General features: G+C 33.6%; 2 protein-coding genes across 2 annotated transcripts; both read left to right on the top strand.

Annotated features, from left to right (window-relative positions):
* The first annotated feature begins 527 nt into the window (after positions 1–527).
* On the top strand, positions 528–9727 carry LOC117344659 (probable cation-transporting ATPase 13A3). Its single transcript, XM_033907486.1, has 9 exons — positions 528–671; positions 4683–4780; positions 6583–6750; positions 7025–7098; positions 7666–7762; positions 8102–8187; positions 8999–9072; positions 9348–9417; positions 9604–9727. Exons 1-9 carry the CDS (start codon positions 659–661, stop codon positions 9725–9727), a joined length of 804 nt encoding a protein of 267 aa, XP_033763377.1. The 5' UTR covers positions 528–658.
* On the top strand, positions 9331–27149 carry LOC117344944 (probable cation-transporting ATPase 13A3). The gene is given in 24 exon segments (XM_033907829.1): positions 9331–9417; positions 10678–10812; positions 11124–11190; positions 11508–11639; positions 11862–12038; positions 12752–12897; positions 13430–13630; positions 14320–14381; positions 14823–14967; positions 15542–15658; positions 15938–16094; positions 16586–16596; positions 16598–16707; positions 17105–17408; positions 17804–17923; positions 18574–18653; positions 19166–19318; positions 21308–21404; positions 21988–22060; positions 23200–23350; positions 23939–24084; positions 24668–24756; positions 25081–25161; positions 25624–27149. Coding segments are annotated over 23 exon segments (4104 nt in total). The 5' UTR covers positions 9331–9417; positions 10678–10704; the 3' UTR covers positions 27001–27149.
* The last annotated feature ends 480 nt before the right edge of the window (positions 27150–27629 follow it).

The following is a 27629-nucleotide window of genomic DNA, read 5'->3' as shown; positions in this document are numbered from 1 at the left end:
TCTATATAACCATTGTATAACTATAATACTTGTATTTGTGATTAATGTTGTAAATAAGACATGGTTCATTATTCGGCTTTTTGCTGTGAAACTTCCCAGCTAGGCTGAGCAAACAGGCATGTCACTATCAAGAAATATTTTTTTTACAATATTGTAACACGCTTATCACAGCTTTTGTTGTCCCAATTAGTCACGTTGTCAATACAATTCGAGGTAAGATGACTGGTAGTATTCTAGTACGGAGACAGGACTTTGTGAGCATGCACGATTGAAAAAAGTGCATGATACAGACGTTACGTCATTCTACCAATCATCATTAAATAGTGCCAAGATTAGAAATGTTTATTGATCGTACGAACTTAATACAGTACTGAATTATCGATACGAGTCCTGTCCGGGTGCATACCGCCGTGATTAACTGTATGTCAGAGGTCAAGGTCGTATCTGTCATGTGCTAGTCGTGTGTTGTTATTTATCAGTATAGCTATATTTATATGGTATAACAATGTGAACTTATCAAACAAAGATGACGGGCTGTTTTAAGCTAATGGTATCGACGACAACAAGTCTTTTAGTGGGTTTAGAGATGTTCCCTGTTGACCAGGACTATCACTGACCAGCATATGAATGTCCTTGTGGATGTATTCCAGTGATAATAATGGGACGATCAGGTAGGTTTCAGCATTGTATGTCTGTACTTACTGTATGATGTTATTTGTTTATCAAACTCACATTCTATGTAAATGTGATGGACATATGCCCTTAATGGAAATGGAATCATATCTACGTACGGCGGGTTTTGATACTTTATACAGTGTACATGTGAAATATTTCAAATAGCTACATAATTTTAATGTAACTTTACTATATGAGTTACTGTATATGTGCTACATCTGAATTCTCAGGCAACGACACATTGTGATCGATTGAAAACATGCTGTTGTATATTTTATGAAAATGCCAAAACTTACAGAATTAACTCTATAACCATCCTTCTAAAATGGTAAGTTTGAGCTTTTCTTGATATTTGTTTATTAGAAAAGAACAAATATTTTACTGTACATGTATCTCTTTATTTGGTTTATTACTTCCGGTCCTATATTCTATCATGTTATGATACTGTTATTAATTTTATCATTTGTTGGTGTTAATTACTAACGTTTCTATACCGGGAATTCAAAATTATGCATTTGTGACAAGCAGTGCATACACTGTCACCGATTTTACATTTCGAATGTATTGAAAATATAGTAAAGGTACTAAAAGTGTAACGAGGGTTTTACATTGATTTAGCTATCAAAGTAATAGCACGTGACCTTCATTTTCGTTTGATACACTACCCACACTTCAGGTCTTATACAGTGACTATCTTAAACGACACTGTATGATTACCCTAAACTGTATGATTACCCTACACTGTATGATTACCCTAAACTGTGTGATTACCCTACACTGTGTGATTACCCTACACTGTATGATTACTCTACACTGTATGATTACCCTACACTGTATGATTACTCTACACTCTATGATTACCCTACACTGTGTGATTACCCTACACTGTATGATTACCCTAAACTGTGTGATTGCCCTACACTGTATGATTACCCTACACTGTATGATTACCCTACACTGAATTATGACCCTACACGGAATGATTACTCTACACTGTATGATTACCCTACACTGTGTGATTGCCCTACACTGTATGATTACCCTACACTGAATGATTACCCTAAACTGTATGATTACCCTACACTGTATGATTACCCTAAACTGTGTGATTACCCTACACTGAATGATTACCCTACACTGTGTGATTACCCTACACTGTATGATTACCCTACACTGTGTGATTACCCTACACTGTATGATTACCCTACACTGTATGATTACCCTACACTGTGTGATAACCCTAAACTGTATGATAACCCTATACTGTACGATTACCCTTAACTGTGTGATTACCAAACACTGTGATTACACTATACTGTGTGATTACCCTACACCGTGTGATTACCCTACACTGTGTGATTACAATACACTGTGATTACACTATACTGTGTGATTACCCTACACTGTGTGATTACCCTACACTGTGTGATTACCCTACACTGTGTGATTACCCTACAATGTATGATAACCCTACTGTGTATGATTATCCTACACTGTGTGATTACCCTACACTGTTTGATAACTATACACTGTGTGATTACCCTACACTGTGTGATTACCTTACACTGTATGATTACCCTACACTGCATGATTACCCTAAACTTTGTGATTACCCTACACTGTGTGATTACCCTACTATGTATGATTACCATAAACTGTATGATTACCCTACACTGTATTATTACCATAAACTGTATGATTACTCTACACTGTGTGATTACCCTACACCGTGTGATTACCCTACACCGTGTGATTACCCTACACCGTATGATAACACTTCACTGTGGGAATACACTACACTTTATGATTACCATACACTCTATGATTACCTGGTTCCGGTTCCGTGTTTTCTTTCTACCTTTAAAGTATGTCTCGTTTGTCGTGGTTATTGTCAGTGTGTGTAGAAACAAATCCATGCGGAGTCCATAGCAGCCTTACGTTTTCCGTCTACGTAATGTTATGTGGCACACAGTATTAGCTCATAGCAAAGTCATGTTCACGTGATCTGGTCTGCCAAGAGTCACTATCTTCTCTACACTTTTCAGTTATTGTGTTGAGTTCGCAAGATATTTCAGACATGAAAATAAACACTCCTTAGTCATTACCATTCTTTTACCAGTTATAGCTATATGCATTTTTTATTCTAACAAACGATTCGCTAGACCTGATTCAAATAGAGCTTCCTAATTGAAACATCTGTGACTAAAGTAAAAACAAAAACGTATTCTGAATTTGAAAGTCAGTTATTGAAGTTTCGTTTTTAACACGTGTAGAAATGGCACGTGTTTGATATATACACGATTGCGCAATAAGTTCTTCTAATGTAAATATGTTGTCCCTTAATTTTTTCCAAAGTACATCGCCAACAATGTACGTTGAACCTTTTACAAGAAGCCCTAAAATCTGTAATATAATTTACATGTGTACTACACGGAATAAGTCCGGTTGATATTTTCCTCTCAATCCAATACCTTGTGTCTACGTATCAAGCCTATTCATGGTTGTTCTCCTGGTGCGTCACATTTATATACTCTAGAAACATTTAATATCTTAAGTTAATTAATGAGGTAATGTTTCTGATGAATGTTAATCTGAAATCTGAAATAGTTGTTCAATCTTTATTTAATTAAGATGTTCGGATGCATTGTTATTTCTCAATCAATTACGTTCTTTAATATAATTCTTTCTTCGCTAATATACATTAATAAAATTAAGACATTATACCTGCAAAATAGTCGATACTGTTACAGATACTATGTTAAATGAAGCATTGAGTCAGAGAGTGTCTTTTTTTCCCTTTCTTTTTATATATATATATTTGACAATGTTATTGTTAACTCAGGTTAGGCCAACCATGAATTTGTGTACCCAAAATTGAATGCTATTCTCTATATTTCTGAAGGAAAAATATCAGCTAATAGTCTATCTTGACCTATCTTATCTAATCAATCGTTTACACTGGCTATAACGATTAATATATTTACCAAATGTACACAAATAACTCCTTGTAACTCAGGTCAAAGGTATATTCAAACGTAGACACTTCAAAAAGGAAGTCACTAAATGATTTATCATTACATAAGAACTAAAAATCTAATAAATATGCAATAGTAAATCTATGTAGGTTAACTATTTGCCAATTTACCCTATATAATATGAGTTAATGATATGTTTCAAGGTTTCCAGATATACATACAATCTGTAGAGTAAAACACGTGTGTGTCACCGCAAGTGTTACGTATCACTATCAATGGCCTTCACCCAAATTATCACGATTCAGAGTAAGGTCAAAAACTGATCATAATTTTACATTTGTGTCAGGTACAATTGTACAAAATTCGAAAACAAATGACACCTTATGAAAGCAAAAATACTTCCACTTATGGCAAATTACACGGGAGATTGATAGAAAACGTGTCACGTTTTGTTAACAAATCTTTTGTTGCATTTCAAACTAATTACACGTGAGCAGGGTCTTTATATGACTATCTAATGGAACGTAGTTATTGTATAAACTAGTATTACAATTACATAAATAATGTAAATGTTTGACCTAGTAAACAATTATAAAGTCAAACACTCGCACTACCTGCTATAGACGACACTTGTGAGCATAACACCGGGGTTATTTGTGCAATATGTCTGATCCACATGAGCCTACTGTGTTCTCCTGAAGCTTGCATTTTACGAATGTTTTGTCGGAATTGATAGGTAGGTTGGCAAATTAAATGGCAAAAGCAAGACCCATGGATAGTCATGATACATATTAACAATTAGTCAAGTTAGTTCTGTTTAACTACACCGGAATAGTGATTTATATATTCTTGTTAAATATCACTAAATTTGCTTTTAATGTGAACCTTAATATCAATAAAGTAATATCGAAATATTATCTATCGTCCAATATTGTTGGATGAATGCTGTCATCATGTTGTATTTCTATTTGCTTCATTCAGTTCCATTCGTTGACATGATTTTATAATGACACTCACAATACTGCATTGTAGTTACAGAAAACACGACAGCCGGAAACTCCAGCAAGGGCAATCGACCCACTCCCAAAGGGGACAAAGAGTATGTAAATCATGGCATGGAAGATCAGATGGTACGTCACTTCCGTTTAGATTGAAAGCAATATCTACCCTGTCAAGCAAAAGACGCATACGTGTAAATGACACCAGTAAATATGATCTGTACATGAGATTAAGAAAGGACAAACATATTCATAAATTGAAAAAGGTGAAGATCAAACTAAACAAAGTATATACTCAATAGAATCAAAAGTATTGCAATATTACTATCGTGTTCTGTGAACAATTAAAATCATAACAGAGGGAAATTATGTAAATAAACAAATCTTATTTTCACTCCTAGTTTAAGATTTGACCAACGTCGAGTTATCTGAATGAATTGCGCAAAAGGCATGTAAGATGTAAGCACCATTAGAATTTAAATTTTGAGTTAAATGTGTCACAGTGACAATGTACAACTGTATCATACAGCTATTTCCTTCCTTTAGGACTCGTGTCTGATGCTAAGGGCCTAACGATCTGATACCTACATGTAGGAAGCGACTAAAATAGGTCGAAAGAAAAATCTAGATGGGAAGGTGTAACAGCAACAAAAATTCAATAAATTATTTTTTTTCATAGATTGGATCAAACATATATAAAACGTTACAAATAACTAAATTAATCTGCCTTGTGTGGTTATCAGATCAGGTACCTACATTCACGATATTGAAGGAGGTCTACAGGTTTTCATAATGTATTCCAGATTGTGGGTAAATTCGCTCTACAGAAACAACTGACATAGAAATCTTTCTTGTCATTATTTGTCATTATTATGTACTAAGGATTAATCTTTAACAGAAATACTTAACAGTAATCATTACCAGAAACTCTCAATAATAATCGCTAACAATAATCCTTAACATTAATCGTTAACAATGATCCTTAACAGTAATCCTAAACAGTAATCCTTAAAACTATTCCTGAACAGTGATCCTTAACAGCAATCCTTAACAGTAATCCTTAACAGCGATCCTTAAAAATATTCCTTAACAGTAATCCAGAACGGTATTCTTTAACAGTAATCTTTAACAGAAATCCGTAACAGTAATCCTTAACAGAAATCTTTAACAGTAATACTTAACAGTAATCCTTACCAGCAAGTCTCAACAATAATCCCTACGAGTAATCCTTAACATCAATCCTTAATAATGATCTTTAACAGAAATACTTAACAGTAATCCTTAACGGTGATCCTTAAAAATATTCCTTATCAGTAATCATTATTTGTAACTCTCAATAATAATCGCTAACAATAATCCTTAACAGTAATCGTTATCAGTAATCCTTAACAATGACCGTTAAAAGTGATCCTGAACAGTAATCAATGTCAGGGATTTGAATTCGCGTTTGACTCTCCTCGCGAATTAACGCGAAAATTAATCCCACGCGAAATATAAGTGATTTACAGTACTAAGCATTCATAGTTCCTTGTTATTTTATTGCATTTGGGACTGTCTATGATCTTTTGATGTAAATCAATTAATGAAGGATTATGTAGAGAACACTACGTTGGTTTTTTTTGTTTTTTTTTGTCGTTTTTTTTATTATTATTACAATTCTACCAATTCAACAATCCCATCCAGGTTTACAATTCTAATTTTACCAAGCTTTATGTACAAAACTTGATTTTTTTGCTTTCTTCGGACATCTCTATTTCTGTTTGTGAAACTATAACGCAATTTTCGGAGCAAGCTAAATGTAACTAAACTGACGTTTTCGATGTTACAAGAATATATCATGATAAAAATCCAAATAATTAGAAATGATTATTACAAGCTGGATTGAGTTATGAAATATTTCCTTCTCTAAACACTGTTTAAACAATATTTCACAGGAAGTGGAAGGTTACATCCGGTCAAAGACAAAGACGGCTATAGTGATATTATTCACCGTTCTGACTGGTGGGGTCCTCCGACTCTTTCTATTCTGGTTTCCATATCTTCTTGTCAAGTGGACTCACCGGAAGTGTCAGTTTGGAATCGCCAAAACTGTAATTCTGAAGGTAGAATCGACAGTATCTTAACGTTTTTTTTAGGACTGAAGCGTGTAATTTGCAAACATTGGTTTCTATTCCCGTATAACTAATATCGTTTATGTACACTTCATAACAAATGTTGTACCATTTATATAAATGGAGAATGAATGGAGTCTGGCCTGATCAACTGATCTCATCAACCCCAATCTTGACAGTTACTTATAAATAATTGATTTGCCTAAATTATTGAGAAAAATTAAATTTATACCTTAATTGCAATTGCCTGATTATATCTTTCTAGGACGAGTACAATCAGCGGTTCGTAAGCGATGTTATGACGGCGATGGTCGACAAAGACTACAACACTTTAGCTGGGTACGTTAACCGTTACTAAACATTATTACCATGGTAACAACACGGACTTATCATTAAGACAGGCCGTTACTAAACATTTATAACACAGTTACAACATATAACTATTTATAGCACAAATACTACATCACTAAAACTGAGGTCGTTAGTCGTTATTGAGCATGAATAACATAGTAACAACACGGACCTATTTTTAGTACAAATTATACATTACTATTAACTGGTAACGCAGGCCGTAACTAAACATTAAAAACATAGTTATAACACATTACTATTTATAGCACAAATGATACATCACTATAACTGGGTACATAGACCGTTACTGAACCCACAAACCACAGGGAAAATATAGAATATAGATTCAGAACATCTGAAGCAAATTCATAATTATTATCTTGTCAAGAACATTTCAAAATTCCAAAATATAACCTAATAGCTAATATCACCTATAAATATGATTTTTAATAGATACGGTGAACGCCGATAAAGTATTAGAATGGACGAAAATCAGTTCAGAATAACTCGATCACATAAATTCCCTTACGAATATTTATATTATATATTTCATAGGTCTAGTCGGTATTCATCTTACAAACGTTCAGGATCCAACAAAATCCCCAGGAGAAGGTCAACTGATTCTACACCTTTACTTTTCTCCGATGATGAGGTACTATTTAAGTCATTGCAGACAAAATTCAATGTCATCGGAAAACCGTTCGGACCCTTTCGTCATATTTTTGGAAACACTTTCCGAAGATATATCATTAAGGCCCGAGCGGTTTTCCGATCGAAGTAAAATGTTGACAACCAATGACCAATTCGAGCATCGATCATCTTGATGTTAAATGATGCTTACTATGTTTACAGCTCGTCATAGAAAGACACTTCTGTATAAACTTTATGTATATAATGTGTGTGATGGTTATAGGCGAAATGCATGAGAAAATAATTATGTTTTGTATTAAATGGATTAAATGATAATGAAAATTCTAAATAATATTTTCAGATGCAGTTTGATGTTGTGCGTTATTTCATATCGAAGAAAGTCAAGTACTTATTGAACCCGGAAACGGAACTCTTTGAAAAATTAAGGTAAATAAAACACCATCACTTTATTAACAACTGTATTGTTCTGAACGGGATTTACATTACGATGTGATCTGTGTGTTCAGTATGCCCTTTTAGTTAATGCGCCCGAACAGATATTAGTTAACATATTCGAAGATCAAATTTCACAAATATTAACATATACGGTACTATCTGGTTATATATACTTTGACTGCACGTCCGATACTTACACCAGTGTTGTTTGTAGTGAATTGACTCGGTAAAACACGTGAGAAGCTGTATATCCAATCAAAACGTCATGTCTCATTACATGAAAGAAAGGAAAAGCAATAGAAATTTGATTCTTAATATACATGTACCTCTATCTTGTCTATACCGGACGTGACTGTATGTTTCCTGAAATGTAAACAATACAAATATATTATTTTAACAAAAACAAATAATGATAATAAGGTTAAACAACACAGAACCGAAATAAGGATTTATACATTTCATGTAACAGTTAAGCTCCGTGTTACAAGATTACTTCGTAACTTTCCTGACATTTTATTTGTTCAATGTGTAAATAATTACTCTGATGTTTCAATTCAAATCTTCCAAACGAAGTTTCATGGAGATGCAAGCTAATGATTATACTTCGTCACATTCCATGTGTTTATAAATACTTTCAATTACTAACAATTTACGTTTGTTATTAAGTATTAATTGATTTTAATTCTATGTTATCAGAATCATGCCATCCGAATCTATGCATTCACTTTGTTTTGTTTAGTTTTCCCAGATATAATTATGTTATAATTATAGTCCATATCCAGAAATATGATTAAATTAATAGGGGCCTCGAGGAGTCAACATCGTGTTCGTTCTTTCACAACACTCAAGGACAAAGTAGAGCGGAGCAACTAAAAGGTACAGTAAACAATAAAGAAAAGTGTTCAACCTACAGTTCACATGCTTATGTATTGTATGTGAACCGTAAAACGTATAGCGTCCCTGGAAAGTATATATAAACATATACCATATCCTAATTTGTGTATGATTCGTTTCCATTTTATCAAGTTATGGAAAATATTTGTTGGAAATGGGAGCTCACATGATGTTTCATAATGTAAGATTTGTTTGAATATTTCATTAAGAAATTACAAATATAACGCAGATAATCTTATTAATATTCATTGTTTCAGGCGAGCAATCTATGGAGTTAATCGTATCGATGTCAGTATCACACCTCTTATTCAATTATTCTTCAAACAGGTGAGTCACATGTCAATTTCTTTTTTCAAAATTTGAATTTCAAGTGAGATACCCTTAATAGAAAATAAGACTTGGTCGTTCGCACAAAGGTTTCTGTGCGATAACTCAAGTTCCCTTCATCGAATCAAACTCAAATTTCCTGCAGATCGTCTTTACCTTATGTGCATGCTTCGAATTGCTTTTCAGGTCCGATGGTGAAAAGTCAAGGTCACTTTTACTAAAAATAGAAAATTGTTTCCGTGTGATAACTCAGGTTCCCTTAGGCCCATCAAACTCAAATTTGCTGTTTTTCCTAACCACAAGTGTGTGAATGATATTGGTTTTTTTTACTGGACCTAAGGTCAAAGGTCAAGGTTACTGTTACTATAAATAGAAAATCTGTTTCCATGCAATAGCTCTTGTAATCACCCAACTTTCTGCGACATATCCACTTCCGTGAAATTCTTGTTTATTAATATACATCAATGTGAAATAGACATGATTCCTATTATCAGTGTTGCAATTCAAACCATATAGAGCTCCAATGTACTTTCACATAAATATTTTTTCAACCAGTGCAAAACTGTATTTAAAGACTTTTTAATATAAATTGATATATTCGTCCTTGAACAAACATTTATCCGCACCATATTATGACAGAATGAGATTATTCCCGTTCTCACATATCCTTTCGGCGGCCATTGGGTATTGATATGTACTAAGAAAACGAGTTCCTGAAAGCCGATATTACATACCGAGCAACGGCCACAACGTACTAAATTGCACGAAGTAAATATCAACTTTTTTTAGATTTTGTTGTCTTATACAAGGATATGGCTTCGGGAAAGGCCTATGTAAGCCTTCTCCTACAACTTCGGTATGATACAGTCAACGAAATGACGACACCTACATAGAAACCTACATATAAACATTTATCTCCATGTCCACACCACACCAGATATACAAAGTTGCTATAGATCAAATTTATACATTGTAAAATAAGTCGGCATTCATTTCTTTATCACATTTATGACATCCAGGAAATAGTGTGTTTAGATTGAGATTTGAGTCCTACAGTCAGAGTAAAATCTGTATATCTGTGTATAATGTGGTCATGAGTAACACGTGTCACAAATGACCAATTTGTCAAATATGGATATTGTGCTAATATTTATCGTTGTGCGACCTATTTTCATTTTATAAATGTTTTTTTGGAGATCGTATGACCTTCTACATATTCCAAATGATCAATATTTCAAATATTCATTTTTTTTATTGCAGGTTTTGTCGCCTTTCTACGTGTTCCAAATGTTCAGTGCTATTGTCTGGTTCGTGGAATGGTATTACTACTACGCTGGGTTCATTGTTTTTGTCTCTGTTCTTTCAATGTCAGTTGCCATCTACCAGAGTAGAACGGTATGCGTTATCAATTAAGTACCAAATTCCATCCTAGCCAAAGAGTTCAAATAGATTGGATACATTACTGTTTCTGAAATAAAGATATCAAATAATTCTTGTCACATAAACATGCTAGTAATACAGGAAATATGAGTTAATAAGACGTTTTAATAAGATGTACCAATGGTATTATTTGTATAAATGATACAGATTTCTCATCGTCCAAATTATCATCCAAATTTAAGAAAAAGACCATGTCTGAATTTGTATTGAAGGGTGTCAAAAATGTAATAAATGCTGATCCAACATAGGTTCATTATTTATTTCAGACAGAATTGGCACTGCGCAGCACGATCGAATCGTCTTCCAGTGTCCTTGTGTACCGGGGGAAGAATGGTTTGTATCCAACAAGTACATTATATTAAGTAACATATATAATTTTTGGTGTGGTTCAACTTAGCTTTAATTTTTTGAATAAATTGTCAACTATGATTATACAATATAGAAAAATAAGAACAGAAATAATTTGAAAATATCAGTTTTATTGTTAGTCAAAACATACCAATGTACTTTTTTTATATGAACTGAAGTTATTAAATGGTATCCGATATGTTTTCTTTAAATTATTTGCTGATTTGCTGATAGGTTTCGTTTCAATTACTTTTGTGTTCAGATTTCTTATCTTAACGTTACCAAATGGTTTAATACTTTAGTGTATGAGGAGATATCATCCGATGATCTGGTACCCGGTGACGTTATAGAGATTCCAAGACAAGGCTGCATGATGCAGTGTGACGCAGTCCTGGTGTCAGGAAATTGTATAGTAAATGAGGGCATGTTAACAGGTGCGATGGATGATATAGTCAATGTCAGACATAACATACATGTTCATGCAGACTGGAAATCGGTTTTCAATTAAAAAAAAAACAGTAATCCATGGTTTAATTTGTTGACATAGAAAGGCTTTTCTTAACTAATGAAATCTCACATACAATTTCAAATATAAATTTAAGTAATTCGTAACATACAATTTATGCATTTACTTGAACAATGTCATGCGCTTGTAGGAGAAAGCGTGCCAATTACAAAGACACCTCTTCCGAATCCTAACATGTCGAGGTCACAGGCAGACGTCATGTTTAGTATGCGCGAACATGCGCGTCACGTTTTATTCTGTGGTACAAAGATCATCCAGACTCGTTACTATGACAAACATAAAGTTCGAGCTGTCGTCATCAGAACAGGTAATTATTAATTAACCGCAGGTCTGTATTCTATTTGCTGAATATATCAATAATAATATATCATATGTATATATCATATACTAATATATCATATGTGACGTCAGATTTTAGAAAATTACACATTATATATAATGGTGAAATTTGATCTTTTGCGTATAAATTACAGATTGCATAAAATGTTAATAAATATTATTATAAATCGTGTTTTCAATGCAACCATGAGATGAGTACCGATAGATACAAATAGGATATCTTGATATAATTTAATCTTGCTTGTAACACGAGTCTTCTTATGTTTATAACTGTAAGTATTATAAGCCTTTGCGTAAACATTGATGTCAAATCGCTTGTGATTAGCAGATAAAGCAGAGTAATAATTTCTTAGAGAAAAGAGTTCATCAAGTAAATCGACAGTGTTATAGCTCCGCAACATCTAACGAATATATTCAAGCTAATCCTTAAAACCTATATTTAAAATTACTGTGAACATACATATATTTAGCGGTAAGCTTAATTTAGCTTTGTTCGCGTTGGAGGCATTGCGCTAAATTATGATTGTGCTTATTACACTTTCTATGACTAAAAATAATGTGGGCGCTTATCATTGCGCTAATCTGTTATAATTTGGATATGCGTTAAGAATAAGAATCCTAAAATAAGAACATAGTAATATACATGTATATACATTATTACATTTTTGTTTGCCTTTATAGGTTACAATACAGCTAAAGGAGAACTTGTGCGGTCAATCATGTTTCCAAAGCCTGTGGACTTCAAGTTTGAAGTAGACACGTATAAATTCTTGGCATTTCTCTCATGCATTGCCTTATTTGGATGTGTCTACACTTTCTGGGTCACGGTAATTAATAACATATCTCAAGCAACTTATATACAAATCCACCACAGCCAATATATCGAAATAACACGAGGATATACCGACGTTCATTATATAACGAAAACCTAAATTGAACTTACATCAAGCTTCATCCATACGAAAACGGTATTTGCTTGCAAGCAGTTTCCAAAAATATTGCAATAAGTTGATTTATAGTGGATAATCTTATAATGAATTTTATATCTTTGACCAACAAACATATATTGATGGACGTATACATTGTAGGTAGTCTAAATCAAGGGTAAAACATATATATCAAAACGGAACATATCTTATATTGTTTTGAATAACTTGTACATTCTTTTCACGATCCCAATGACTTCGACTTAACGAGGTTTGACTGTACCTCAATCTTGCCAGAAAAAATACTATCTAGGTAATTTGTTTAATTTCAACATACATTATGCAAAAACATCATACATTGTCATACACAGGTAAATATTAAAAGATGTTTTTTGTATAAATCATGCCGATGATAATTATATGTAATATACAGGCGGATAAAGGGATTGTGTTTGACGAGGTAGTCCTCATGGCACTTGATCTTGTCACGGTGGCCGTTCCTGCAGCACTTCCGGCCGCTCTGACAATTGGCATCGTGTTCGCTCAATATCGACTGAAAAAGGGAGGAATTTACTGTATTAGTCCAAGAAGAATCACAGTTAGCGGGGCTTTAAATGTCGTCTGTTTTGATAAGGTAAACAAAAACTTGTTTTGGTATTAGTTTACTCCTGTTTACCCAATAACATTTATGAAAGAATGTTACTATTGATTGGAAATCAACATTGTCTTATTGATAACATACTATTTAAATGATGAGCCAGTTATGGATTGTTAGTATGTTAATGTTGGAAAATAATTATGTGGTCAAACAGATCAGTTATCAAACTCTATAAAACTGTCATATAATTTTAGCACGAGCTACATCTCGCCTATTAAGGGCCTGTCACACACTATCGATGTACCTGGCCGGGTCTAAAGCGGAGCAGACAAACTAACATCGAAAATTTATAAAAATTGTACCGTCGCCTGACATTGGAAATCTTTTAGCCGATATTCTGGCGATGTCTGAATATTAATGTACTACCATTCTTCGCGATGCGATACCATTGCGCTGCCGTACTAATACCGATTACCGAAAATCACTAAATGTGTGCTCCGGTACCGATCCGATACAGCTCAGGTACAGCTCCGGTGAGCCAAATCGTCTAGGTGTGACAGGCCCTTAAAATGCAACTAATTTGAAATTTGATTATCGATTCCTTATCAATTACCTAGATATTTTAATAATCAAATATCATTTAATTCATCTCGCTAAAAGCAATTTATGTCATTATCATCAGGGTGTGTTATGACTTAATACGAATCTCGTTTTTTCTTTGTAAGACTGGTACAATAACTGAAGATGGACTGGACATGAAAAGCGTTATACCAGCCACAGACGGCAAGTGCGTGCACATGATTAATGTAAACCTATCATATATTATCATAAAGTATACGAAATCAATACTGTATCATTTGAGAGTGTGTGAAAACAGCGTTGTTTGGGACTGTACATATTTACAGATTATTACAGATATGTGATTATATAGAACATGCTCAATTTATAGTATTTCATATATCCCTTAGTATTTGTACCTCGTTTCTATACTCGACTCTCTAAACACTCGTTAAACACTACTGAAACAGTAGAAATAGTTGTTAATCATGCTATAATGAAGCGGCATTATTCGGGCTCTATGGAACAATTACATAGCCCAGACATGTCTGTTCTCCGCCATCATATCACGAACTCAACCGATGTGAAGTTAAAAATAAAAAAAATTATAACCAGGCAATCAACAACAAATAGAAAATATTGATATATGTGATTATAATTGATGTTTCAGATTTTCAGCTGAGGTATCGTCAATATCTACTCTGACAAGGAGTCCGATCATGACTGCCATGACAACATGTCATTCTCTGACAATAATTGACGACCAGCTGTGTGGTGACCCAATTGATCTTATTATGTTTGGTGCCACTAAATGGGTAAGCATAACTTTATTTTTCGTATTAAAACTATTCCATTTTGGAATTGTATTTCTCAAATGTCGGATTTCATTACTGCGTTGATTCTTAGATATATTCTTTCATTGTAGTTTTTTGAAAAAAAAAGTTAGTATGAAGATTAAATGAATGAAGCATGCAATTACGAATCAACATAAACATAACATACAAAACATATAAATGCATTATGGTGACACACAAATCCAGACTAAAAAAAACCACACACACATACACCCACACACACAATATCTTCATTGCGATATGGGTATGTTTGCGGGGAATTTAATTTCACTATATTCGCGAAAATTAATACTCGGCGGATATATATACATGTACGTGTGTAACCAAACATATAAAAGCATTTACTGCAAAATGTTTACTTAGCGAGGTTGCGCGAAATCTAACACATATGAGCTAGGTCCTACTTTGATAACCGCGAAATAGTATCCCCGTAAAATCAAACAATTATACAGTATTCTGCCGCATTTACCTATATTATCAATAACACGGGTTACTCATGATTTAGTTATTGTTGACTCTTACATGTATTATGTAGGAGTTAGAGGAGCCAGGCCAGGAGGAAACAAGGTTTGATCAGATGGCTCCGACCATTGTGAAACCCGTTGCTGCCATCAATAACATATATAACGACTCCTTCGACTCAAATTTTCAGGTATATTCGTAGAAGCAAAAAGAAAAAAGTTTAAACGACCAGTCTATGTACAGGCATTGAAGTTTAATAGTATTTTTAGAAGCTATATGGTAGGTAGGTTATTTATTTCGTGGCTTCCCTTTTGGAAATCCAAATTTCGTCAAAAGATTTCATGATGCAGTTTCATATTAATGATTTGACATATATTGTATGCATTACTGAATTAATTTGAAAGTACTAAATTATCTTTAGTACCATCCTTAAGCTATTGTCTGTAGTTAGCATCTGTTATACCTACAGCTACCTGTGGATGAGATTGGTGTGATCAGACAATTTACATTCTCATCAAGTCTACAACGGATGTCTGTCATCACTCGCAAGCTAGGGGACAGTCACTTTGAACTTTATATGAAAGGAGCACCGGAGAAAGTCATTACCCTATGTAAATCAGACACAGGTGAGAAGACATTTAAACGTATATGATCTACACTATTTCGTCAAAAACACATCGCATGTTTTAATTGATTTAACTATATGATGTGTGATGAATAATCGAACGGAACTTTCTTTTACTTTGAATATCACGAAACATTCGATTTTTGCATTTTGAAAACCCTCAGATAATTATTACCAGTATGATTACAATGTGTAATGTAAAACAATCGTCATTATCTCCTTAATTACGATTATGACAGTGAAACAAAATAATATATGATTGTTTCTTTTTATATTTTTAATCACATTGAGATTCGTTTACCTGAAAATTGCACCTAATTTATTCACGTGAATCGACTGACGTTAAATATCAATAATGATATGTTAATTATGAAGTATTTGAAACATTCATTAAATTAGTTCGAATAGATTAATAATAGTTGGGTATTTTTTAACTTTTTGCATTACGTCCGGAATCTTACCTTCTATATCCTGTATCTGTTTGCATATCAGTGCCAGTCGACTTTCCACGACGTGCTGACCCAGTATACACAGAGAGGGCTACGAGTGTTAGGCCTAGCCTGGCGACCACTTCCTGGCAAATTAAAATTCACAAAAATTCAGCGAATACAGAGGTTCCTTTATTTTATAAATTTCGTTAAATCTTTTAAGAAATATTTTATACTGTCATACCATAAGTATGTCCGTGCCTGTACGATACGTCTTAGAGGGCAATTGTCAATATCAAAGTCAAACGATGAACAACTAATTACAACAGTATTTCCGTAAAGTTTAATTCGATTTTTTTAATCATTGTGTTAGTTTTAAACATAATTATCTTTTAATAGAATGCCAGTTGCAATGTATATATTCTGATATACGTTCAATTTAAAATTATACTTATGCTTCGAAGATACCCCTAAGACACACTTAATCATCTATTGATTATTTTTTTCTCTCATATAGATAAATCAGTACTCATTTTACAACTATGCCTGTAGATTCACCTTCGATTTTTATGCCATATTCCAGAGAACAAGTGGAGAAAGACCTACGGTTCCTCGGTCTTATGGTCATGGAGAATAGATTGAAGCCTTCCTCTGCCTCTGTCATCCACCAGTTAAAGGAGGCAAACATTCGTCCAGTGATGGTGACCGGTGATAATATGCTGACCGCTCTGAGTGTAGCCAGAGAGTGTGGAATGATTGACCACAAGGACAACATTATTCTAATTCAAGCTTACCCTGCCCATGGAATGACTGAAGCATCACTGGAGTATATATACACGGACAGTAAGGAACCGGACGACCTGGACCTCATCACATTATCAGGAGGGGTGATGATCAATTACAATTAATGTTTTAAATATTATGTCATTAATATTGTATATTCAATAACAAAAAAATGTCTGTCGCATAAGGTTACGCGAGCGTCTAAACAAATACAAACGGGAGCAATTATTTCTGAGCATATTCAAGTATTGGTTTGATTCTATGATTTTTATACGAGTTAAAAGTGATGAGTATATTCATTTAATGGTTCAATGATATACTTTCTATATTATTAAAGAAATGTTCATGATTTAATGGATATTATAATTCTTGCATTCGTTAAAACTCATTATATTATTATCATTACTATATTGTATTATTATAGTATATTCATAAATTGTTAAGTCATATACAAACATTTGTTACATTTGGTTAAAGGTAAAAATATACTGTTTTACAGAGAATAGGGAACGTAGATTTTTCAGAGCATTTTAATGAGGTCAACTCGAAGTACCACTTAGCAACTGATGGCCGTTCCTGGGCTGTGATAAGGCAGTTTTTCCCCGACATGATACCAAAGGTAGGAACATTATCATTTTTGTTAGGAACATATATTTAATTTACCGTGAATAGTTTTTTTCCAAAGATGTGACACTTTCATATATCTATTCGGTGTCTCCTGTGGACGCTATCGCCTTATGTCATTATACAGTCTTTGAGATTGATTAGGCTAATACGGGGAATTGCTATCCTGTGAAAGCCGGAAGCCAACAAAAAATATCAGACTTTGAAAGTTGATAATTCCTGGTATAATCTGAGCTATGTAAATAACTGTTTTGTTATCTGAGATGATATCTATAATACCATTGGTTGCAATATGAATTCTGAAATTAACACGAGAATTAATTCAAATTGATAATTTTCCCATCTAATAAAACAATAATAAACACGAGAATTGTTAAGAGTTATACATGTATTGGCGTTAAATTCAAGCTTTATTCACCGATACTACAATGACTACTATAGCAGTATTACATTCCGAAACACATCCAGTACGTTCCTTAAAAATCCTATAAGTACTGTTGACTGCCAATCTGTTTTTTACAGTCCGGTGGTCGACAATCTACTTTTGTGATGAATTCACTGTTCCTATTTGATCTCGTTGTGTTTCATAAAGACCTGTCGGAAACGTTTCCCAGCATGATTAGTACTGATATTATTGCTCAACAGCTGGCAGTAAAAGGGACTGTGTTTGCTAGAATGTCACCAGAACAGAAGGCACAGCTTGTAGAGGAACTGCAGGAATTGGAGTAAGGATTATCTCCCTTTGAGTATACACCGCATTTATAACATTTAAGTTTGATTTATATATGATTGATACGTGTTTACAAATTAAATGAACTGGATATATTTCAGGCTTAAATTGATAAATCAGGAGGCTCAACTAAATATAATCATAAATTACTAGGTATAATATAGTATAGCAAGTAGGTCATGCAAACATTTATATGTATAGTCATGGATTAAGATCATACAAGACAATAACATAATATTCCGTTAAGTAATGAATTATATAAAACATCAATTAACATGTTCAAACTGCTATACATTTACACATTGAAGCATATTTTTTTCTAAAAATATCTTTGTTAAAACATAGCAAAACATTATTTGATAAAATTGTGCATTAATATTGATGTTATTGCTGATTGTTATTCATATAAAATCATTGCACAATTAAATGTATTGTATGTCTTCTATTAAATAAGATATTAAAGGAAAGAAAATTATAGAAATGTTAAAGCAAAATCTCTGTTACTAGGTACTATGTTGGGATGTGTGGTGATGGAGCCAATGACTGTGGAGCCCTGAAGACAGCACACGCTGGTATATCTCTGTCAGAGGCGGAGGCATCCGTCGCCTCACCCTTCACATCCAAAACACCTAACATTGAATGCGTGCCTACCCTTATTAGGTAAGTGTGCCTACCCTTATTAGGTACATGAAAGTGTGCCTACCCTTATTAAGAACATGTAAGTGTGTCTACCCTTACTAGGTGCATGTAAGTGTACCTACCCTTATTAGGTACATGTAAGTGTGCCTACCCTTATTAGGTAAGTATACCTACCCTTATTAGGCAAGTTAACATACCCTTATTAGGTAAATTATCCTATTCTTATTAGGCAAGCGTGCAAACCTTCTTAGGTAGATATGCCTATCCGTATTAGGTAAGTGTACCTACTTTTATAAGGTACGTGTAGCTGCTATTAGGTAAGTGTACCTACCCTTATTAGGTACGTGTGCCTGTTATTAGGTAAGTGTACCTGCCTTTATAAGGTAAATGAACCTATCCTTATTTGGTAAGTGTGCCTACCCTTATTAGGTAAGTGTGCCTGTTATTAGGTAAGTGTATATATCCTTATTTGGTAATTGTGCCTACTCTTATTAGGCAAGTGTGCCTTTTATTAGGTAAGTATATATATACCCTTATTTGGTAAGTGTGCCTACCTTTATTAGGTAAGTGTGCCTGTTATTAGGTAAGTGTATCTATCCTTATTTGGTAAATGTGCCTTTTATTAGGTAAGTATATATATCCTTATTTGGTAAGTGTGCCTACTCTTATTAGGTAAGTGTGCCTACCTTTATTAGGTAAGTGTGCCTGTTACTAGGTAAGTGTATCTATCCTTATTTGGTAAGTGTGCCTTTTATTAGGTAAGTATATATACCCTTATTTGCTAAGTGTGCCTACTCTAATTATGTAAGCGTGCCATATTAGGTAAGTGTAGCTAGCCTGATAAGATAAGTGCGCCTAGCCTTATACGATAAATGTACCTACTTTTATTAGGTAAGTGTACCTACCTTTATTAGGTACGTGTACCTACTCTTATTAGGTAAGTTTGCCGAGCCTTATTAGGTACGTGTGTCTGTTGTTAGGTAAGTGTATCTACCTTTATTAGGTAAGTGTACCTACTCTTATTAGGTGAGTTTACCTACCTTTATTAGATAATTGTGCCTACCTTTACTATGTAAGTGTGCCTTGCCTTATAAGATAAGTGTACCTGCCCTCATCAGGTGAGTGTCCCTACCCTTATTAGTTAAGTGTACGTATCCTTATAGGTTAAGTGTGTTTACCCTTACCCATAATAGATCTGTTTGGCTGGACATGTATAGCTATGTCTCCTATTATATTAACTGACATGTGACAGTATGATAATTGAATCATGCTCGTTACAAGCGTTTTCTTTGGCCAAATGTTTTTTTCTTAAATCCATAATATGTAAGATGTAGCGTCGTGTTTAGCTAACACAGCAGCGTTGTAAATAATTTTAAGAGAAAATATTCCATCAATTTATACTGACTATATACAGAATATTTAATTATTGGAACCCTCCTCCTTAAATATCGCCTATATCATACATATTATACAATAGTAATACCAACTGGCATAGGACTAACTATTAGTTCCGCTTATATATGTAGGCATAATGATGGAAAAGTCTCTTTTGCGAACGCCTTCGAAAATACCTTAATGGCATTGTGATAAAAATACGTTACGCTTCAATGATCTTGTTTGAACTATTGAGAATTATTCCTAATTAACACCAAAAATAATAAAAGAATATAATAGCAAAATTAAAAAGGTGATCGCTTATGAGGCCGACCCTTATATACCAAATACAGAAGAGGATCACGATGGAATTTATTTAGGACGCAATTCATTATTTATCCGCTACATATCTAAAAGATACAAATTTAAAGCACAAACTTTAAAATGTTGATAAAAGTATGTTACTTTTTATATCGTGGAAAAAAATAAAAGGGTATGTTTGTTTTCAATAAATTATAATTACTTTTTCATCGGAGATGTAACATTTTGAATACATTTCTGACGTATCGGCTATTTCACTCCAAACATATAGCACGTAATAAGCAAAATTGCACTTTAATTATACATATTTAACAGGGAAGGACGGGCCGCCTTAACAACGTCGTTCGGAATCTTCAAATACATGTGTATGTACAGCTTGGTGATGTTTACAACAATTACAATATTGTATTGGGTACGTATCATGTGAGTCAATATTTGTATGATTTTTAATAATAATTGTTCACTGCAGTTATCAATCATTGACCTTTGGTTAGGTCTAAAATGTGTTTTACCGACCTGGTAGAATATAATTATTTGATACAAAAAAAAACCTAAATGTTGTTCTCCGGATTCCATATGTTCCTTATCTATTATACCAATTTATTTCAATACGATATCCCGTGTGCCGATATCGGAGTCTGGTGTTAATAATTTGCATCCTGTGTGTCAACATAAATTGTTTTTGTCAATATTAGAGTAATGTTTGCCAGTAAACGTAATATGGGTGTCTACATAAAATCATAAATCATTACTGAAAAATATATTTCTCAATATTAGTATCATGTGGGTCGATTAATAGAAACTGTGTCATTAGATGTATTCTGCGAGTTAATCCTACTTGTCAATATTAGTTGTTTTGAAGATATAACTTTTGACCAGAAGGCTTTAATCAAATACATTTCTCTTTACCTTTATACTATATGATAAGAGTTTTCATTTGTAATAAATACAATACAATATGTGTTACGTTGCACTTGCGCTTTTTCTTTTAACAGAAAAATGCAAACATGTCCGACTTCCAGTTTCTGTACATCGATATGATTCTTCTTACTACGCTCAGTATTACATGTAAGTAAATATTACGGTGCTATCTCTCAAAACAGCACATCAACATTAAAACGTAAGTCTAATTCAAAATCGATAAACGAGGCGAAAACGGAACAAAAATTAATGAATTGCATAGACACACTGTAAACGTACAAGGACAATGTGACCAGATATCGCGGAAGGGTAAGCGTCTTCTGCTTCACCGACGACAACAGCCACCAAATCTAGGTGAATATGGATTAAGTCACGTTTTTTTCAAAATAAGTACTGGAAAGTCATGAGTATCATCTTGGAAGTAAATATGTTTGTGGTATGCTGAAGTCAATAGGTGAACATCTACTGCAGCAATTAGATAAACTCTCAGCCAAAATTAATCGTTGTTCTCTTGCACTGGATAATAATATGTATCTCCCATTGAGTAAACATTTTATGTAGTTTTATCTATAATCTGTGTGTGACCAGGACTATAAAGTTCGTCCATGTTTGTTAAACCATAGAAAGGCTTACACAAAGCAATGATATGTTTTTAAATCTACAGCTGAAGTTTAATTACTAAACTGATGTAACACGTTGAAGTTGAATATTAGTTAAACAAAAATTACAGCTCCACTTAAAAAAGGGAATAAGTCTATCATTGCATTCATTTTGTTTGTATAAAAGAAACAGTTTGTTCGTGTAAAAAAATGCATTTTTGCGTATTCTAACATTAACTGATACTTTATTTGCAATCAACAGAAGTACAATATTGATACCTCATGAAAAGACAAATACAAAAAAGGTGTCGATGACAAAAAGAGTACAAGGGAAAGAAAGAAAATTAGCGGAAAACATGTGTTCAGCAGAAAAATTAAGAAAAAATGTTTAAAATATCTTGGTTATTAAATAAGTATATATATGCGATTGTGGTGACGTATCAAATTGGCAGACTTATAAAAAATAAAAGAGGCGTCGCGCTATCCTCATTTACCTTACATGTAATTACAAAGGATATAAAACAAAACATAGGAGCAGGTGTGTTATTTGGAAAATATATGAATACATGAATGATATAAATGTGTTACAGAATGCAAGTGTATTTCTACTCTGTATTAATGCAATGTGACAAAACATCCTAAAATGGAACAGATACAAAAACTATTATGGTTATATTTCTCTTACAGTCAGCTGGTCAGGGCCATATCACAAACTAGTACCCGAACCGCCCCTCCTCAAACTCGTTGCCATAGCTCCAATACTATCAGTGCTGGCACAAACTGCCATTTCGATGGCCTTCCAGGTATTTGTGTACTTCAACATCGCGGAGCAAGTCTGGTAAGTTATTAATATCATTATTATTTAACTTTAACTTTATTTAATTTCAATTTGCCTACATATTTAGGATACAACCCTTAACTATATATAAACCTATATTTCCTGTTATTACGGTCTTCGTGTAGAACTCTCAAGTGTTATTTGTTTTTCTTATTACTCTGTCCTTGTTTGTAATACACATTTTACAGATATTCTGTTTTATTTATAATGTACTGAAACCGTGAAGGCTGTTTTATGATATTGTAATAGTATATCATATAAGATGTCATTTGTTTATAGCTTTCGGTCTTATAATCGATCATATTTGGAAGCTGTTGATAATATCAAGTTTTGGTTTATTTGTTGGCGTTCATAATATACAGTGTAATTTTTTTTTGTTTTTTGTTGCTGTTGTTGTTTTTGTTTGTTTTTTTTTTTTGTTATTTTTTGTTGTCGTTTTTTTGTATTAATGTGAAAGGCAGTGTTTACATATATCGCATCTTTAAAGAATGTAATATTTTCAACATTTAAAATAGTGGTATGTAACATTGTCCAAGCTTTGTTATTCCGTTGCCGTTCGATATTTCATTATTTCCTCGTGTATCACAGGTTCGTACCTTTTGTGGAGAACGACGAATGGGACTACAAGTGTCACGAGGTCACCACTTTATTTATTGTGTCCAGTTGCCAATATTTCTTCCTCAGTATTGCCTTTTCGAAAGGAGCTCCTTATAGGAAATCTGTTTTTACTAACTGTAAGTACTTAATACACAATTCGCCACGGGATGGAACATAAATCCTTTGTTATCCTATGAATTTGTTATGGAATTCATGAAACACGTACTTATTTTGACGCACTCACGTTTTAACATTTTTGATAAACACAATTGTAATTTAGCGTAATGATTTTAGCATGACACATGTTGCAATAAGATAAAAGTTAAAATACCTAGATTAACAGATTGATAAATGACTTGTTTATATATATATCAATAAATATATATTTATCGAGTTTACAAATGTGTCTTAATGTAATTAGGTATATGGCCCATATATATAGCTTAGGTGGCAAAACTGAGATAGGATTTATGAATAAAGATTATTTCAAACTAGGATATTACATCGACTAGATTGTATATTTGAATGTTTATGTTTCCTTTTTTTTTCTTTTTTTTCTAAAATACCACACATGCTATCACTACTGAAAAAAAATGGTTACCATGCCCTATCAAAATCAATTAAATAATGCTTTGCCTATTCTTTACGTTACTAATGCATACACAACAATATTATTCTGGCACCAAGAGTATGTATAAACACTAATTATTGACATTACAGATCCATTTATGGTGAACCTGGTCATTTGTTTCGCGATGAACACGTGGTTAACACTTTACGCTGGAAAAGATGCTGAAGATTTTATGGAGGTAAGATGATTCAGAAGCGATATTAACATAACCTCTATTTAGCATAAGGAATTGGAAAATACATACAATGCATACAGCATCAAACGGACAAGGCCTGAAGTTCCCATTGAAATGAAAATGAATCACCATTGACACACGCACAGGACCGAGACGAAGTAAGGAATATGAAATATCGCAGTTATGATTTCTCTCCTGATAATGCGAAATATTGTACATATCGCCATTCCATGACTGTTGTAACCGGGTTTTTTTAATTGTTTGAAATAGGACATGACATATTTGAGTGGTGTTGTTTATTTATACCTACCTTTTTCTATTGATCAGCTGGATCCTGCCCCATTCCTCTACCGCCTGATCATACTAGGGATTACCTTCATCAACGGATTTATATCAGTATTGTTTGAGGTATGATTATTAATATTACCAAATATTCAACGAAAACGTATTCAGATTAATCAGTAACTTTTCCCTTCGTTTCACTTTGTCAATTTTATAGCGATAAGCTCGACAGCTGCAAGACCATAGGTATTTTAGGAGTTCTGAATATAATGTACGCATGAAATATTCATGTATTACAAAGCTTTAAAGTGAAAATTGGACGATCTGAAAATGGTTTTCAATGTATAATGATACATAATGCAGTCGTATACAAGTCGAAATAAAATATTTTACCAACAAGCAGTTGATAGGCAACAAGTCATAACCAAGAAGTCACGTCAAATGGAAAATGATTTATAGTCATACTGCATAATACTTTATAATTTTTCAAATCTCTTGATTTGTTAATTGATGGAATACTATTATACTCACTCACCATTTGAGAAAACAGTTTTATTAATTTGTAATATTAATTTTGTTTTGATTCAGATGTACCTAATAGACAATAAGTTTATCAGTAACACCTTGCAAACGAGAATAGAGGAACTATTCAAAGGGACATCATATAGGTATCTCGAAGTTGAAAAAGACATCGAAAAAGACACTGCGTGGCCTCCTACGCAAACAAAGCCATCCAATCTGGTGGATGCGTTCGCTAGGATGGATAGTGCACATACTGCCCAGGATTTTGACCAAAACAGTCTTTTGAGTAGCCTTCTTTACTCGAGCAGTGGTTCATACCGGTCCCATAGTCTTCATTCAACAGGCTCACTGAAATTCTCTTCCGGGTCCTACAATGTTGGAAAACACGAAGAACAAATGGTCGGTTCTATTGGTAAAGAACAGGATGCTACTTCAATGGGCGCTATATTCCCGTATCTCACTAAAATGGAGGACATCACTGTGAAACATTATGGTAACGTTGAAGGATTCGTCAACTCTATTCAACCGAATTCCAGTTATTCCCGAAACAAATCGCCATATGAAATGGATTCCGACGACGATCGAGAGAACATAGATGGAAACACACGACCGCCTGAAAATCATTTAGGCAACCAAAGCATTGAACTTGGTCCACATGAAGGGATAATTTCTTCTGTGAGACCTGTCACAGATCACCATGTCGTACCTGAGATAGAAATTGTGAATTCTGAAAATAAATCTAAACCTAATATAATGATAGATATCGACGAAGGCGAAAGCGAGTCGCCAATGAAAGGGATATTAGACCAGAATGTTATCGAACATCAATCATCGGTAGTTGAAAATAATGCCACACAGTATTCTACTTTACCCGCATTAGAAGCTGATACTAGAGCTGAAAAAGACTTATTGCTTGGACACGAGTCCGCCCAATGTGGGGATCATAGCATGGTTCAATCACATATACCGGAAGACAGCCTACCAGAAACTGAAATGTCATACAACCTTCATAAGGACGAAACAAATGCAATTTCGGTAGAACAGGCGTCTACACAGAAAGACGAAAACGCAAAGAATGATCAACTCCCAATTATTTCTTCACAACTAGAGACAGACGCTGATTGTTATACTTCTGAAGATGTAGCTAGTACGAATTCGGGACAAAAGTCAGGTAAAATAGACAAACAATGTGGTTTGCTTCAGGAAGTCGGTCAGCTTGATCTAGCGTCACCGGGAGCAGATGATAAACATGAAGTGCAGAAGGATGAAATCAAGGTGCTTCCTAAACTGGAAAATAATCAGAACAATGAACCCGACATAGTGCTGCGAGACATTGAAATGGAATCAAACCTCCACGAGTTTTCAGAAGAGAATGCGAAGGTTGGAAGCATAACACCAGAAGGGCATGTACATAATGATGATATTGATAGTACTCAGCTATAGAATGCACAAAAATAACAACGGCTTGGTTGAAGAAATATTACTTTTAATGTTAAACCGAGTTTATGCTCTCATTTGAAGCTATAGAACAACATAAAAACATTTAAAAAAAAAAAAAAAAATGAACTGAATTTTTCAAAGATTTGAAAATTCCTTTATATAAATGCCGCTTATCCATAAATGAAATTTCACGATATTTAGCAACTAAACAATAAATGAGATAATTCCAAAGAACTTTATTTGGAATTACACAATGAGCACAAATTAAAAATATGGTAATGTTGGCTCGCCTATGAATAATTTAATTTAAGAAACATTCAGACATTCAGAAATTTAGAAAGCATGTTATTTTATTGTTGAAGTTTTCGTGCCATACCTCGCTTTGTATTATCTGTATATCTTATCCATGTCTGGAATACGAATGCCTGTTTTCCCATCAACAAGTCATAAGACAATAAGTACAGTAACCATTAGTGATGGTTAATATGCTTCATTCTCCAGTATCAATTTCAATATTTATTTATAACGCGGATTATTTATATGTTTGTTTATTGTTTTGTTTTTAATTTCAACTGTATAATTCCTTCGGAGATAGGCCTGTATCACAAAATATTTTTTAGTGTTCCAAAAGC

This window comes from Pecten maximus, chromosome 16 (assembly GCF_902652985.1).
Source record: "Pecten maximus chromosome 16, xPecMax1.1, whole genome shotgun sequence".
Lineage (NCBI taxonomy): Eukaryota > Metazoa > Mollusca > Bivalvia > Pectinida > Pectinidae > Pecten > Pecten maximus.
The sequence above is the reverse complement of the archived record's forward strand: the minus strand, read 5'-3'. Positions and strand labels throughout refer to the sequence as shown.